The sequence below is a fragment of the Delphinapterus leucas genome, chromosome 2, assembly GCF_059928025.1.
Source record: "Delphinapterus leucas isolate spDelLeu-1000000601 "Yukka" chromosome 2, BTC_Dleu_Yukka2, whole genome shotgun sequence".
In the NCBI taxonomy this organism is placed as follows: Eukaryota; Metazoa; Chordata; class Mammalia; order Artiodactyla; family Monodontidae; genus Delphinapterus; species Delphinapterus leucas.
Window position 1 is genome coordinate 107,729,369 of NC_143130.1, and position 16,980 is coordinate 107,746,348.

At 57.7% G+C, this 16,980-nt stretch overlaps 1 protein-coding gene across 3 annotated transcripts in view; it reads right to left on the reverse strand.

The window, feature by feature from the left end:
* Nucleotides 1–6,027: 6,027 nt before the first annotated feature.
* ZFHX2 (zinc finger homeobox 2) overlaps nt 6,028–16,980 on the reverse strand; it is a 30,042-nt gene continuing 19,089 nt past the window's right edge. For all 3 annotated transcript variants that reach the window (XM_022553472.3, XM_089907470.1, XM_030763446.2), the window contains 8 exons: nt 16,278–16,795; nt 15,479–15,719; nt 14,047–14,121; nt 13,562–13,620; nt 11,877–12,077; nt 11,359–11,485; nt 7,715–11,185; nt 6,028–7,454 (listed from right to left, as the gene is read on the reverse strand). In XM_022553472.3, coding sequence (XP_022409180.2) covers nt 6,475–7,454; nt 7,715–11,185; nt 11,359–11,485; nt 11,877–12,077; nt 13,562–13,620; nt 14,047–14,121; nt 15,479–15,719; nt 16,278–16,795 — 5,672 coding nt within the window. In that variant the 3' untranslated portion in view covers nt 6,028–6,474. The remainder of the gene's footprint in view (nt 7,455–7,714; nt 11,186–11,358; nt 11,486–11,876; nt 12,078–13,561; nt 13,621–14,046; nt 14,122–15,478; nt 15,720–16,277; nt 16,796–16,980) is intronic.

The following is a 16,980-nucleotide window of genomic DNA, read 5'->3' on the forward strand; positions in this document are numbered from 1 at the left end:
TAGTTGGTGCCTGTGTGTATTTCGTTCTTCCCTGTGCCTTGTGATTGGCTGAGCTGTGGTTGCGTTGAACTGGTTCTTTCTCCCTTGTGAAAAGGCCCATATTCAATAACAGTCCTAGAAAGGTGGAGATGTGCTCTAGGCCTAGAGAGGTGGGCAGGTGTTAGGAAGACAAAGGCAACTTGGACTTGTCCTTCCAGAAAGACCACTCAAGGAGGTTTTGTGTTCAGGAATTTCTCTATGGCTTCCCAATTCAAGGTGGACAGATTTCCCTGTCTTTGAAATCCACCTCTGGAAGAGAGACCACGGATCAGCAATGAGCCCTCCCTGGTAGAGAGGAAGGCCCCTAGGAGCGGAACCCCAGCATCTGTGGTGACACAGACCAGCCCTACACCTCCAGACGCAGTGCCATCAGCAGTCCTGCTAAACTGGACCTTGGGCCTCCATGTGGAAGAACTCCTAGCAGGTTGGGCTTTCCTTGCTTTCTGGGTGGCCAGAGGCTGTGAGTCAGTGACTAGGAAGATATTCGGGTAGAAGAATTGGTGGCTCTGGGTGATGTCAGGGGAGGCTGGGCAGCTCAGATGGGGGTAGGACCTGCTCAGAGGGGAGTAATGCCACTGCCCGGCCTGGGGTCTCTCTTCGTTCAGCACCTCTGGAAGTGGATGCAGCTTCAGAAGAAGCAGGGTGGTTTCCACAGCAGAGGAGAAAACAGGGAGGCACTCAGTCAAGGGTGATGCTTGTAACTCTTCTCCTGTTGAAGAATAGGCACCATAAGCAGAAGACATAGTCAGATTTCCAAATGTCAGGGTAATGAGGAGGATAATCTGGGGGTGAAGCTAGTCCCCTGTGGCAGCCCCAGCCGTAGCAGGGTTAGGCCTTGGGTGCTGGAGAGTTGGGGGCAGGTCGCAGGTGTAGACAGGGCTGAGCAGTCTAAATAAGTGCTTCTCAGACTCCAGAAAGCACTGAATCACTTCAAGAGTTTCTGATTCAGTCGGTCTGAGGTGTGGTCCAGGAATGTGCATTTTGAACAAGTTCTCAGGTGACCATTGATGCAGGTGGGCAAAACATCGAGAAACACTGTTCTAAGAGATGGCAGTCACCTTGTAGGACAGTTAATCAGGTCTGGATTTCCCACGCCTTTTACATCTTTCTTCATCCCCCCCAACCATATTCATGTCTTTATGCGGTCATGCATGGGATATATGTGTTGGGGGGTGTGGGGATGTGTGTTTTTAGGTGGGGGCAGCAGGAGGAAAAGGAGAGATTGTGAGGTCAAAGCAGGCAGATTTAACTTGTTAGAACTATGCTTCTCACTGGCAGGAGTTATCACAGAAGAATCCCTTACGGGACACTTTCGGCCTCCAGGTTCTAATGGATGGCTGCCCTGTTTCTGAAACCAGACCACTGAGAACCCCTAGGTTAGGAGCATTGTCGGGAGATTGCTCTCTGCGGTCCGGTCAGATGGGTGTGGATTCTGTGGCTCGGTACGGGATGGGTCCTAGTTACACTTCTCTCTGGAGGCAGGTCAGGGTCCCGGGGAGTGGAAGCAGGGGTCGGCAGAGTCCAGGGCCTGGCCTGCGAGTTGCTGCCGGTGCTGCTGTTTGAGCACTGGGCGGGGCTCTCCAGGAGCGAGCACAGCGGAGGCCAGGCCAGTTGAGAAGACATGCTGCAGGTTGGGATATCAGGGAGGGACTGTGGATGTGGGGCAGTGCTGAGCTCCTGCTGATGACTTGTTCCAGTCTTTTAGCCACTGTTTGTTTAAGAGTGTGTGTATGGCTGGGGAGGAGTATGAGTCCATCCTGGTCACCTTTCCCCCCTCACTGTCTTTCTGGTCCACCTGTAATCAACCTGCTTCCCCACTAGCCTCTAGCCAGACACCTCTCCTCTCCATGACTGGGAGCTGCAAGAAACATGAGGCTCAGACTACTGGCAGGGAATAATGCCATTGACCCCTTGTCTCTCCTTTGTCTGAAGGCTGTGGGGATTCTCTGTATGAAGGAGAATGTTGGGGTGGGTCCTCACTCAATTTTATGTTCTTCTGGGAGTTTGTCTTTCCCCGGGAGGCTTTCCCTGGGGATCGATCACTTCCCGTCTTTCCCCAGATTTAACGAGTCCTGGCCTAGGTCTTCTACGAACATCCTCTCTGGCTTTTCTTTCATCTCATCTTTTCACAATTGTATCCACGCTGTAATGCTGTAAACCCCTGAGGATGGGCCTATAGCCTTTCTTATTGTAGCCAGAACTTCGTTGGAATTGGGACATTTCTTCCTTACTCAATTCACTGAGAATGACATCCTCAGGGCTTACAGGTTTCTCATTAGTTGCTCCCCAATACCTGGCCCTTCATGTAACACAGGGTCCCAGCAGTTTATCCCTGTGTTTCATATAAGTTTTCCTCAGAGTTTCTTCCTGGTTTCTCTTCTACCTCCCTCCCCTCCCTAGCCAGGCTCTTCTGTCCCCCAGATTACAGGGTTCCTGGTAAGGACAGCTACTCAGTCAGCTCCAGTCCACGACTGTGAATGTACATGGTGTCTCCACACCAGAGGAATTTAAGGTCCTTTCCCATGGATTAATGGTCAACATTTGGTCACCCTTCTTGACACTGGTTACATTTCTCTGTTTATAAGCTTTTCCTACTTCCTGTTGTGTGAAGAAGATTACTACGTACTGGAGGGTGTTTTTACTTAACGGGAGTGTAGTTGATGACGCTGGGGCACGGCCCTTGTGCCTATATGCCCGTGGGGCCCGTTCTTTCTGGCATTTGTGTGTATCCGCATAGCTCTGTCTATACATGGTTCTGCTGCTGTTTCTGACGGTGTGCTTGCTTGCTTCGTTGGTGCAGGCGTATACACAGAGCTCTGTATTTCAGATGTGAGTATCTATACGGGGATGAATGATTAGAGGAGCGAATGTGTCTACTCCAGGGGCTAGAGGGTCGGGGGGAAGAACAGGTCTCTTTTTGTGGTCCTATTGCAGACTCTGCCCCATTTGGCCACTACGGCTTCAGATTTTCTAATTTTCTTCCACAGACTTTGATTTTTGTTCCTAGTTGAGAACTGGGTACCTTAAGCCATCCCCATACAGGCTCTGGTTTAGAGCAAAGATAGCCAAGATCATTTCCACCTCCTCCTCCTGGTACTGACCCTGACAGTGAGTAGGGTGGACCAGAATTTGGATGCTTTAGGACCTGGGTATGTCAGAAACCCTAAGCCTTTGCCCCGAGCCATGGAAGACCAGTCTTATGAGCCCTTGATTCAGGCTCACTTTAGAGCTGGTGGGGAGGGGAGGGTACCACAAGATAGGTATGGATGTGCCACGCGCTCGAGTTGGTTTACTGCTCCACAGAAGCAACACATTTTAACCTGGGCGACTTGGCATTCACCTCTAGCATTCTGCGTGGGGCTGTGCCGACTCAGCCTCTGTCCACAGGAGCCACCCACTCACTGAATCTCCAGTGCAGAAGTGCTGCTGCTGATTGTGGTCTCAGGAAGGGGTCAGGGAGGAATGCTCCGGCCACTGGGAACATGGAATGGCGCACCCTCCAGAAGCACGTTGACTGACCTAGGTCAGCAGTTGGCCAGGCTTTTCTGTCCCCCGGGTTATAGGGTTCCTGGTAAGGACAGCTACTCAGTCAGCTCTAGTCCACGACTGTGAATGTACATGGGATTCTCCACGCCAGGGAATCTGGGTGTAAGAGATTATTAACTCCTGGTGAAGATATTCATAGTTCAAACTAAAGCCAACCTACCCTGGCTGTAAATCCCTAAAATGCATGAAACCACACCTCTAATCATCCCACGCAAGGTGTTTGCCAAGGTTTTCTTTAAAACGTTCCCTCTTTTTCTCCTGTTTTTTTTTTTTCTAATTTTTCTTTGTTTGTTTTCAACTTTTATACACATATCACATTCCCAGAAAGCACAGAGTGAAAAAGCTTCTTTCCTCATACACATGCTGCTAAGAAAATAGTTTTATACACAGAATTTCAACAGGAGAGAGAAAAGGATAGAGAGGGAGGGAGGGAGGGGTGCACGAGAGATGCTGAGGTGGGGGAAGGGTGGGAGCAGCAACAGCAAGCCCACGGTTGGGCAGTTTCACTCTTCTTGCTTGCATTTGTAACTGGTATTTTTGGCATCATCAGAATAACTAATCCACCCCACCCCTGATGTGCTAGGTTAGGAGCTTTTCATTTTAGAAATGAATGGGACCAGAAGTGAGATTCACAGAGCATATGGAGACTAGGAGCTGAGCTAAGTTTTCCCTCCCCTTTTCTCTCCTCCTATCTTTTCTGCACATAAGCCACTGCTTCAGTATTAACATGTTCAAGGAACAGAGTGACAGGCCAGGAAACCTAAATCCCAGGGCTGGCTGAATTTGTGTGTGTGCGTGTATGAAATGGATACTGGTAGTAGAAGCAGCCTGCAGGGAGAGTTTGGAAGGAGATTACCTAGAAAGGGGAGGTCTTAGGGGCAAGGGTCGTAGGAGAGACTACCTGGAGGACTGGGAAATGTTTGCAGGCTTTTCTTTGCTAAAACACCTGCATCTCCACCCAGTGCCACTGTGGCTGGGCTTTGGAGTTGCCACAGTTACTTGATGCTTACAGAGACAATGAGGTTAGAGGCGGGGAACCCTCTTCTAGCGCATTCCTCATCTGTTGGTTCCCTTGGTGATCTCACTCCATCAAAGGTTCACCTTGTGCTTCGGTCATCAGCTCGAGACCCCATGAGCTTCATAGGGAGGCCCTGACTCCTTTGTGTGTGTGTGTTGCGGGGGTACCTCCGGCAGCAGCTGCTCCTTCCCGGAGGAGATGGGCCAGGCCGGAGGAAGCAGGGGGAGAGGGTGGGGTGGTGTGCGAAGAACACAGACAGGGAATAAGGGTCCCCACAAAGGCAAAAAGGTTCAAGAAGTGCCAGAAATCTGAAGGGGGCACCAGGAAGGGAATGGGAGGAGAGGTTTGTGAAAGAAGTGAATGGGAGGAGACGGTGACAGCTACATAAAGGGAAGCATACCCAAGATTCAGAAACCAGACTGCCCGGCCTAGTCCACCCCTTTCCTCCTGAGACGGCCAAGCTACTTTCAGTGACGCTGACTTTTGTAACTCACAGCTGAGAATGAGGGGATGTTTGTTAACCTGTCCTGATAAATACTCAATTCAGGGGGCAAGGATGGGGTTCTCTCCCCAGCCTCCAGGCTCTTCTCCCCATTACCAGCTCCTGCTTCTGAGGCCGGGCACAGCCAGGGCAGGGCTGCACTCCCGTTAGTCTTGTGGACCACTGAACCCAAGCAAGGACTTAAAGCCATTTGATCTTCCAGAGACAAGGTGGTTCAAAGACGCTTGAACCCTTAAAATGGGGTGGGGCGGGGAGTGACACAAACAGGAAAAAAACCACTTGTTCGATGAGAGAGTTTTCAGGCTTTTTTCTTTTTTTTTTTTTCCAAGTTTGTTTTTCATTAGTTCATTCCTCTGGTCTCTCCATCTCTCTCTCCCGCACGTGTGTGCGCGCTCTCGCTCGCACTCGTGGCTTTTTCTTTTTTTTTTTTTGGTTGTGTGTTTCAGTTTTTCTTTAAAGAACTTTGGATTTGCCGTTGGTGGGCAGCGCCGGTCCTGGAGGCTGGACCGCCACGTGGCAGGGCTGGGACAAGGGGCAGGCCGACAGCTGCTGAGAGGATCTCTGTGTTTAAAGCCTTTGAGAATAAGTTACTGCAGTTTCCAGGGTGCAGGGTCGGGGCTGGCAGAGGGGTTCCTGGCCGCGGCTTCCCCTAGAGTTCAGGCCACAGGGGCTCCCCTGTCAGGTGAGGAGGGAGGGGTGTGAGGAGAGTGAGCTGGGAGCACTTCTCCCCGCTGACCTCCAGTTTGGTTAGAGTTTCGTGGGCTCCCTGCCCATCCCAGGCTCCAACCTTGGGAGCCAACTGAGTATTTGGAAGGAGTTTGTGAGCGGTATGGCGCTCTAGACGAGGTGGGTAGGAAGGAGAAGGGGGAGTGGCAAAGTTTATTTTCCTTCCCCCTTCCTTGTCTTGGGTTTTCTTTTCTTCTTCTTCTTCTTTTTTTTTTTTTTTTTTTGGTGTTTTCTCAGTCAGTGGAACAGCATGGGATAACATATTTGTGTGTTTATAGGAGTTGGAAGGGTGACTGGGAATTCAGTAGGAAAGAGGCTGTAGGAAGATGAAACCAGGGATAGATTTTGTGTCTGGTGGGCAGGGTGGATGTGAATGAATAATCGAGATGGCAAGATGGATGTGCTGGCCGTGAAGACCAAGGGGCAAGGATTTGTGAAGGATCGGTGTGTCTGGGGGTGGAGGAGGAGGCAGGACTCTGCTGGAGGTGGGGTGTGTGAAGCCCACTGAGGGTGGGAACTGAGAGATTCCCAGGGGGGTGGGCAGGGCCAAGGGTAGGGTTAGGGATTTGAGCTCCCACCAGACACCCCTTGGGGTAAGAGGAGCCCCGAGGCCCTCCCTGCCCCCGTGTCTTGGTTTATCTGTTTATAAAGCTAGAAGTGTAGAGGTAGTAGTAGTTTTTGGGTTGGAGTCCGTGTGAGGTAATCTTGCTTCCTCTTTGGCAAAAGCCACAGCAGCCGTGGCGGCAGTGGCGGCGTTGGTGGCGGCGCCAGGTGGGCCCCCTGGGGGTGGGGCCGCCTTGCGCCTGTGGGCCGAGGAGCGCAGGTGCGAGGCCAGGGCTTCTCGCCCACTCAGCAGCACCTCACATGCCAGGCAGTGGTAGGTGCAGATGGGCACCCGCAGTGGGGGGGGCATGGAACCCCCAGAGCCCCGCCCAAAGAAGCAGAAGGATCTCTGGTGAGCAGTGGCCAGGGCCTCCCCGTCAAATGCCATCTTGCACTGGCGGCAAAGGTAGCGGTGGGTCACGTCCACGGTGGAGATGCCCGTGCTGCCTGTCAGCAGCTCATCGGCCTCCCCGGCCTCCCCCTCCCCCGGAGCGGGCAGTTCAGGCGGCTTCGGAGGCGCTGTGGCTACGGGCTCGGGGGCCTGGGGCGGTGGCTGGAGGAGGGCGTTGGGGAGCAGTCCGATGAGGGTCTGAGGTATCACGGGGTTCATGGGAAACAGTCCCTTCTTCATGCCATAGAGCTGTTGGAAGTAGGCCCCCTGTAACTGGGGGCCAAAGACAGCTGGCGGCGTGGCCCCCCCTGCAGAGGGCAACGGGAAGGGCAGGAACTGGCCCCCCAACAGGGCTGGGACAGTGGCCTTCAATGCTTTGAGGTTCTTGAGGGCATCGGTAGAGGAGTTGGCGGGGGCTGCAGCTGGCTTTCGCTCACCGGAGACCTTGTCCCCAGAGGGTTCAGTAGGCGGGCCTGGGGCAGGGTCAGTGGTGCCTACTGTGGAGGTGTTGGTGTGGTCGGGCATAGGTCTCTGAGGTAAGGGGCAGCCTGGGCCAGCAGTCTGGACCACTGTGGTAGCAGGCAGGACCGAAGTGGCGAGGCCAAGGAGGCCTGAGGAGGCTGCAGGGCCTAGGAAGATGAAGAGTGCCGATTAGCCACCTCCTGGCGCTGCCATCCTTCCTGCTGGAGGCCACCTCCAGCCACGTACTCATGCGTCCCCACCGCCTGGCCTCCATGCTCCCTCTCCTCCCTTCTCTACCCCACCAGCTGGAAACACAGGGAGGCCAGGGAGGAGACTGGAGATGGGAGGAGTCAAGAAGGAAAAGGAAGGGCACCTCATTAGAGGGAGATGCCCTCTGAAGTCCAGCTTCTCCCAACCTCTCACTCACCTGTGCTGAAAGGAGCTAAGCTGCCCAGCGGGGGCTGGGCCAGAGCTGGGCCGGACAAGAGGACCGGGGCCAGGCGAGGCAGAGCCGGGGCAGCCCCGAGGGGCACAGAGGCAGGTGTGGTGGCAGGTGGAGCCTTGGGAGCGGGGGGTGCCTCGGGTGCTGGGGCCAAGTCGTAGCACTTGCTTTCACTCTTCAGCTGGGCTCGGACTGCCTCCTTGAGCTTGGCCAGGTGCTGGCGGGAAAAGAGGTGGCCTCGGCAGGAGACATAGAAGTCATACTTGACATCACAGTAGGGGCAGTCGGTGCGCTGGGCTCCCAAGGGGCCCTCACTGCTGCCCCCAGCCCCACCGACTGCTGCCCCCTGCAGCTTGGCCTTCTTCTCCTTGGCACGAGCATTCTGGAACCAGACCTGGATGACTCTCTTGGGCAGCCCAATCTCCTCCCCCAGCACCTCGCACTCCTGCATGGTAGGGGTACGGTAGGCTTCATAGCAGGCTTTCATGATCTTTAGCTGCAGACTGCTCATCTGGGTCCTGTAGCGCCGCTGTCCCATACCGTCTGGGACCCCAGCCCCACCTCCTGGGCCCCCACTGGTCCCTCCAGCCCCAGGGGACTCTGGTTCAGCCAGGCTGGAAGCTGACGAATCACTTAAATCCCCTGCAGATGGACTGCAAGCCTCACTGTCTGGAGAAGCTTTAGACGGCTCCTCTGGGCCCTCATCCTCACTGGGTGGAGGGGGCGGTGGGAGAGGTAGAGGTGGCTCTGGTGTCAGAGTGGGGCCCTCTTTCCCAGGTGGCAGGAAAGGCAGAGGACCAGCAGCAGGGGTGACCGTGGGGTAGGGAAAAGCGGGTGTTTCCCTCTTTGGGGCCTCCCTCCCAGCCCCATCATCCACCTTGCCCAGCAAGTGGTTGAACTTGGGGAAGGGTGCGGGGCTGGGTGTGATGGGGACCTTGACTGCCGGACTGGGCACTGCCCCGGGGGTGCTTCGGAACTGGCCCTTCCTCTCCCGGGCCCTGGTGTTCTGGAACCAGACCTGTACCACTCGCTTCTTGAGCCCCACCTCCTCGGAGATGCAGTCGAGCATCTTGCGTGTCGGGTTGGAGTCCTGCATGTACCAGCGGTACAGGATCTCCAGCTGCTCGGGCAGGATGGTGGTGCGCAGGCGCTTATCCCTGGGGGGCTCACCCTCCCCACCCACCCCTGCTTCGCTGCCCGTGGGTGACAGGCTACCGTCCTCGTGCTTCCGTTTGAGGGGTGGCCCTGGCACTGGTGGAGTGCCTGGCACCGGAGGGTTTCGCTCCCCGAACACCAGCAAGGGCAGCTCTAGGAGGCGGGGGGCAGTGCTGGGCTGCACAGGTGGCAGGAAGTGGAGCCGGCGGTGACTGGTCAGGAGGTCCTGGCTGGGGAAAGACATGGCGCACTGGTCACAGGCGTGGACGGGGGAGGGCGAGGGAGGGGCCCTCCCTTCAGGCTCTTTGTCTCCTGGCTTTGTGGCCTCTGCTTGGCCCAGCTCTTCCCTGTCTGGAGGTTCTGGTGATGGGCCCTCAGGCCCCGCTGGGGGTTCTGGGCCCTGTTCCTCCTCTGCGTCTTCCTCCTCGGCGTCTTCCTCCTCTTCCCCTCTCTCTGCCTCTTCCTCCTCTTCCGGATGCTGGTCGTCATAGCATTTCTTGAGGTGCCGCACCAAGTCAAACACACAGGAGAAGGTGGCGCGGCAGCGCCGGCAGCCAGAGGCTCCCCCAGTGCCTCCTCCGCTGGGCACAGGCCCGCCGTCGCCGGCGCTTTTGCGAGCCTTCTGGCGGGCGTTCTGGAACCACACCACCACCACACGGCTAGCCAGGCCCAAGAGACTTGCGAGCCGCTCCACCTCTCCGTCCTTGGGGTAGGCGCTGGTCTCAAAGAAAGACTGCAGGGCTTGGGTCTGGAACTCTGTGAACTTGGTTCTGGAGAAGCGGCGGCCTGCAGGCACTAGGGGAGGAAGATTCCCTCTGGAGCTTTCTTCCTCCTCTGGGGGCCAGCGTCCTGCTGCCCGGCCTCGCTCCTCAGGGGGGCGTGCCCCCCCTGCCTCAGGCTCTGGGACCAGGAAAGGTGGGCCCAGGTGGGGAGCAGGTGAATCCAGAGGCCCATCGGGAGGTTTGGGGGACCCTGCCGGGGGTGGGTAGAGGCTATCATAGCTCTTTCGAAACTGAGCGGCATATCGGCTCAGGGCCTCAAAGGGCAGAAAGCGGCGGTGCACGTGCTCCTCGTGTGTCTTGAGGATGAGCATGTTGGAGAAGAGTTTCCCACAGGCCCCGCAGGCCAGCTTGTCCCCACCCCCCAGGGCCTCGGGTGGGGGTGGGGTTGGGGGAGGGGGCACAGCCTGCTTCCCCTCATTGTACTGGATCACCAGCTCAAAGCCAAAGTTTTCTAGAAGGGCTTTGGCTGCAGTGCGGGCTGCCTCGTTGGCCGTTGGCTGGGGGGGTGAGCTGGGCACCGTCTCGTTCCCCTCTTCTGCCGCGGGTGGCCGCTCCCACTCTCGCTCAGCCAGCTCGGCCTTAGGGAGCGGGGGAGGAGGGGTGGCGGCCGGCAGGGACAGCAGGGGCGCGGGCCCAGCCAGTGCCAGTTTGGGCCCTACCTTGAGGTCATGGAGGTAGAAGGGCAGGAGCAGCTGCTGCTGCTGGAGCTTAAGCAGGGACTCGGGCACCAGAGGGAAGGAGGGCAGGACTGGTGGGGCGAAGAGTGGGGCTGGGAATCGGTGCAGGTCCAGGGGAGGTGGGGGAGGGGACAGGAAGGGCAGTCCACCAGACACGAAGCCACCAGGGTCAGGGCCCTTCTTCTCAGTGCCCACCTCCCCCTCAGTCTCGCTTTCCTTGGGCTCTTCTGGGCCGCGCTCTGGCCCCTCGGCCTTGGCATCCGTCTTGGCTCCCCTCGAGCGAGTCTGGTGCAGGACGGAGCGCATGTGGATCTCCAGGGTGGAGCTCTGGTTGTACGAGACGCGGCAGACCGTGCACTTAAAGGGCTTGTCTGTGGCAGCGGCGGGGGCGGGCGCGGCCCCGGCTTCCCCGCGGGCAGGCCCGGAGGGGTCAATGGCAGCCTTCTTCATCTTGTGCAGGTGGGAGACCGAGTTATAATGGACCAGGAGGATGTTCTTCTGCGTGAAGGACTCCTTACACACAGTGCACTTGTAGGGCCGGGCAGGGTCGAGAAACTTGTCCAGGGCAAAGTTGGTGGTCTTCCGATAGGTCAGAGGGTGGCGAGAGTCAGCCGGAGCTGGCTCTGCCAGGCAGGGCTCCCCGCCAGCCCCCTCTTCCTCCTCAGCCGTGGTGGGTGGAGGAGCTACCTCGTCAGCTTGGGCATCGGGCCGAGGGGCTGGAGACGGGGCTGGAGAAGGGGGCTGGTCAGGGCTTCCCATGGGCTTGTCTGGGGCCTCGGCTGAGGGCAGGGGAGGCTCAGGAAGAGGATCGGGACTGGCTTCCGGAGTCAGGTGAGGGCCTTCTAGGGGAGAGAGAAGGGGGCGCAGTGAGAAGGGAACCTTGTCTAAGTCAGACCCCACCCACTCAATATCTAGGGCAACTCATCCTTGCCTCAGTTGTCTTTAGACCTTCTTGGTCCGAGGAGTCCAGGTCCCCTTTCCTGCCACCTTGGGATGTCTGCCCTCCCTTCCTTACCTGCTGCTTGGTCTCTGCTGGGCACAGACTCTGGCCCGGGAGCGGGGGGCTCTGGGCCGTCCCCCAGAGGGCTTAGAGTGGGCCCAGGCAGCACTTTGGTCGTCAAGGTCATCTCTACAGTTGTGGCCTGCGATGGAAGAGATCCCAGTGACTTCCCACCACCGTCCCGCTACCCCAGACCCCCCAGCTCTGCACCTGTGTCTGTGCGCAGCCCAGCTCCAGCCTCCTCTGTGGACAAACCTCCCACCTAACTTCTGCCTTCCCCACGGAGGGGAGGGCCTGGGCTGCTGCCTGTCCTGTCCGGCAGCTGTGCCTGCTGTGGAACAGCTCCTCTCAGGACCCAAGGGCGCTTCCTCCCCAGCGAGTAGAGGCTCTGGACAGGTTTCGGCTCTGAGGTTCCCTCCAGCTCTAAACTCCACCTTCAAATCCACGCAGAGCCGCTCCCCTCGGCACACACAGCTGGCCGGACACCGCGGCCTCTGCCTGCCTTCCTGCCTTGCCCCCCAGCCCGTACTCACCGCGAGCAGCAGCCTCTCAACGCACTCGGGCACCACGTTGTGCAGGTGGCTGAGGTGGAAGTGCAGGGCAGGCCGGCCCACCAGCTGCTCCTGGCACAGAGGGCACCGGTACTTGGGCTGCACTGCGTGCTGGGAGAGCGCGTGCGCCCTCACCTGCTCGGACTCTGGGCTCAGGAAACTGCAGTATGGACAGCAGAACACCTGGGGCACACAGGCGGTGGGGGGAGGTGTCAGGGAGGGGTGGGACTCACCATCACTCACCCGGACACAGCCTGGTCCTACCCCTGCTGGAGGAGGAGTCCCAGTCCTGAAAGCTGGCTCCTCCCTCGCTTCACTTGGACGGGGACAAAGGCCTAGGCTGGGCTGCCCCGGCTGGCCCGCCTTCTCTGTCCTGCCCTCTCCCTCCATCCTAGCCTCTCTCTTCCCCTGTCTCTGCTGCCCTACTCCGTTCTCCAGCCGACAGGGCGGCCCTGTACCTACCTCCTCTGATTTAGTTTTCTTTTCTTACCTGCCCCCACCCTGCCTGTGCTCCTCCGTGAAATAGCTCCCCTTGCTTCTGGCACTTCCTGGACCCAGAGGCTCCTGAATCCCTGCCACTCTGCCTCTCCAAGGTCCCTGGACTAAGCAGGCTCCCTACCTGTCTGCTCAGAAGCCGGCTCTTTCTCCCTCCTTCCCACTTTCTTTGCCTGCCTTTTTCTCCCCTTCCCTTTTTAATGTAAACAAACACCACAGCTCCCCCAGTGGCCCTGGAAAATTCTGGCCTGGCGCTGTTGGCGCATTCCCGCCCGTACCTCCAGAGGGTGGGGCTGGGGAGCCTGGGGTGGGGCGTGAAGGCCCCCCTACTTCCGCCTCAGTCACCTGACTGCCAGACCTGCAGCCTGCATTTCTGTCAGCCTGCACTTCCTCTCCTGTCGCCTGTGCCACTGGTCCAGGCCCGCATGTCAGGGAGGGGATGGCCATAAAGGAAAGGTATTCAGACACTCATCTTAACGCACCTATAGCCCTGGGAGCAGATAGCTGGAACAGGAGTTAGGAGGCAGGGGAGCTGAGGACATAAGCCGTCACTGCGGCAGTTTGCAGTCGTAATACACACGGCATATTGCAGTCCGGTTTGGAGAGCTGGGAGGCACAGGGTGGCACCTCGAGACCAAAGGCTGGGAATCCCCTCAGAATGAACCCTTTCAGGCCACAGAGCTAAGCTACTCTTGGGCCCTGCCTAGGTCAGCCACTCGGAGACTTGCAGAGCTTCCTGTCTGCGTGGATCATCTGGGTCAGTCCCTCCAGCCTGAGGAAGGAGGTGCCAGGGCAGTTCCGCCCAGGCCCGGGGTTCTCTGTAGGAGATGAACTTCGCATCTTTCTGCTCCCAACAGGAATAAAGAGCTGGGCAGCAGCTAGTGTTTCATTTTTGCCTTTCTCTTTTCATTCTGTCCCCCTCTGTGCTCCACTCCTCAGGGCCGGCTCAGCCGGTGCTCACATCCGGTAACCGGACCTAGGTGCAATTTCTGAAATGTTGTATTTGGAGTGACGTAAGTCACAAGCATGATAAAATTAGATCTGCCTTTGGTCTGAAATCTCTTGTCTGTAAAGACCTACTAATTAGAAGTTCAGCCTTTAGGATATGAGCAGATCTCAGTAAAATTAGATGCCCCCCCCCCCAAGATCTTCCTAGTTACCCCGGTTCTGACCGTGGTCTGGTCGGCACTGTCTCCAGGAGGGCCAGTCTTGTTCTCTGCCTCTTCAGAAGCTGAAGATGAAAGGAGAGATTAAGAGACTCTGACAGCCCCTCCCTCTTCCTTTCACAGACCCCCGGCCCTTAAGATGACCTGATTTGTAGCAGAGGGCTTCCAAGGTAGGGGTGGGCTCTGGGGAAAGGGAGAAAGGGCAGGGAAGCACAGAACTGCGCTCAGTACAGGGAGTGGAGCTTGGCAGGGCTGAGCCCGGGTTAGCGGGATGGCCGGAGGGCAAAAGCACCCAGCTTTCTGTGGCTCCGCCTCCCTTCCCTCTGATGAGCCCTTTCTTTTGATCACTTTAGCTCCTTCTGCACAGGAGGCCTTGCTGGGTGTCTGGATTACCGCAAGGTCCCATGAGCACCTCAGAATGTATAATATTAGGACTGGGGGGTGAGGAGGGCAAGGGATGGAGAAAGAAATGGATCAGATGAGCAACTCACCCAATTGTTCTGTCTTATTCTGGGCATCTTTCTCGGGGGTGGGTGGCTCAGCTAAGGGGGTGACAGGAGCCTTCCCTGTGCAGGATGAAGAGAGAGTCAATTTAAAAGGATGAAGCATCAGAGGAGGGAGGACATAGGGCAGAGGAGGGAGGACATAGGGCAGAAGAAGCAGGACAAGCAGCCAGGCAGTAAAGGGAGAAGATGGATAGATGAGTCAATAGGCAGGAGAGGACAAAAAGCCGCCAAAAAGAAATACAGAGGATGAGGGGGGAAATTACAGTGTTGGAACTGGTAGAGCCTAAGAAATCATCTCTGCGAGTCTAGCCCCGTCATTAAAGATGAGGGAACAGGTCCAGCAGCAGGCGATAGAAACAGGACCAAACTCAGCTCCCTGTCTTGACTGATCCTGGAAGAAGGGAGCCCAGAAATGTAGAGTGAGGGGCGCCGAAGAGGGAAGGTGAGGTTGAAAGGAAGCAGCTGCAGTGAGCAGCAGGCGGCAGGTCTAGCTGGGAGAGGAGATTACCACTCAAGCAAGAATTGACAGATGTGTAGGAATTTATTTTCGGTGGCGGCCTAATTAAAGTGTTAAAGTTCCTTAACTCCATTCAGTCCTGCTCCAGGATCGTTAGCTATTGATCTGGGCCCCTCCGGCACTTAACTCCAGCCAGTGTATTGGCAATTCAATTAGCACCAGTCAATGCTGCCTGTTCCTGGTTCCTGCTGCCCCTGCCCTCACCCTTGCCCACCGCTGGCCTCTGCAAAGCCCGGACACCTGTGCCCAGCTCTCACAGCCCCTTCCAGGCTCTTCTGCACCCTCTGGGTCAATGGTGCCTGGCGGGCTCTGCCCAGTCTCTCTCGTACAACCTCAGCTGCCTAAGGGGGACCCTAAGCCCAGCCTTCGGACTGAAGACCTCCTAGGAGACAGGAGGAGGCTGGGGAGCTCATCAAGGGCTTCCCATCCTGCTGCCTTCGGGCCATGCCCCCAGCTCCCACCTCCTTCTGACAAGTCCTGGCCCAGCCCAAAGCTGATTCTATTCTTTGTTTTTCTCCCTTCCTCTCCTTCCTGACCAGCTGCTGCCACACCCCACACACGCCCCGCCCCCCGCCCACCCCAAGCTTTGCCAGCACACAGTCACCACTCGGAATCACTGGGTGGTTCCTTCTCACCTCCCTTCCTGCTCTACCTCTCCACCCAGCAAAATCCCTGCTCTTCTCTGCCTCCTCCTCCAACAGCCTCTTGTTCCCCACTTCCCTCGGCTGCCCCAGTGTTCCTAAAAGCCAGTTTCAGCAGCCTTCCCAGCGCACTTTCCGCTTGCTCTGGACTGTGCACGGACCCATTTCTCGTCCCCGTGCCACTTCCTCCTGGGCCCCCAACTCCCGCCCTGGCTGCCCTCCCCGCCCACCTCTTCTTCTCCAGTCCCCTCTTCCTCACCGGGAGTCCGGAGCTGCCCATGGCTGAAGCTCAGGATGCTCTGAAGAGCTGAGAGCCCCTCGTCGGCTGCGGGGCCGCTCTGTAGCAGCTGCAGGCGCCGCTGGGCCTGGGCATCGCGGTGGGCAGGGGCGCGCAGGTGCTGCAGCACAGCCAGGCGGGAGGGCGTCTCCCAGGCGCACAGCAGGCAGCGGAACAGCCCCAGCTCCGTCCCCGCCGCTGCCCCCTCCATCTCCAGCAGAAACTGGAAACGGGAGGGAGGCTGCTCAGGCGCAGAAGGGCAGATGGACAACCCCAGGTCCCGGGGGCCCCTTTGCCTCCCCGGGGGGCCTGACCAGCAGCACCCCGACACCCCTTCCTCCCTCTTGGGCTCTCCTCTTCCTTCCTTTGGCCACCTGAGTGTGACTGCCTTTTCTCCACCGTCTCCTCCTCTTCCTACTACCAATCCTGGACTCCCTCCTAGTATATGAATGGAATCTGGTTCCATCCTCTTGAACTTCTGGGGACAAGATGGACTGAGCAGACACAGAACCCTCCTGCTAGTCCCAAACGCCAGAAAAGTTGAATAAAGTACCGGAGTCACTTGGTCAGAGTCCACCATCCTTTGGTCTTTCTCCACGTCTGTCTCCAAATAGTTTTTCCCCTGGTGCCCTGGCCTTTTTTCTCCAATCCCGCCCCCCTGGGTTTTCGCATCACCTTCCCACTCTGCGTCTCCTTGCTCCAGCCCCGTCCCCTTCTCCTCTCCCCCTCAGGCTCTGTGCTGTGCCCTTCAAATCCCAGACCCTTCCTGCCCCGCTCTCACCTTATAGATCTGGATGTTCTCTTCGTGGGCCGCACCCCGGGCGTGCAGCTGCATCTTCTCCTTGCTGTTGGACTCAAAGTCACAGATGTTGCAGCGCAGGTGCAGGGTGGGGACAGACCCATAAGGAGCCCCATCTCCCAGGGGCACTGGGGAGGGGGTGCCCATGGCCCCGCCCCCCTCCCTCAGGTGGGCCGCCAGCTGGTACTTCTGAGCATGTTTGTCGGTCTTGAGGTGGAGTTGGAAGTTGGCCTTGAGCTGGGTGCCATAGCAGCAGAGCTTGCAGCGGTGGGTGTCACCAGCTACCTCCTTCCACTCGGCCTCCGGGAGGCTCCGGCCCACGCTGCAGTGGTAGAGCAGCAGCTCCAGGCTGTCTGTGCTGAAGGCCTGGCACACGAGGCATCGGAACACCTTCAGGGATGGGCTGTCATCTGGGGGCGGCGAGGCAGGCAGCCCGTCGGACAAGGGGCCCAGAAGCTGACTTTGAGGCAGGTGGGCATCCGGGGAGGGGCTGCCGGGGGCTAGGGGACAGAGACAGGTTAGTGGCCCCAGGAAGGAACAGGGAAGGGTCAGCTTGCTGTGTGGGAATGGGAGGGGTGGATGCTGAGGGAGCTGGGGTTATTTAAGCGGCGGGGCTGGCCCTGGGGAGAAAGCAGGGAACCGAGTTTGGCCCCGAGGAAGGGAAAAGAGAACACCCAGGGAGCTT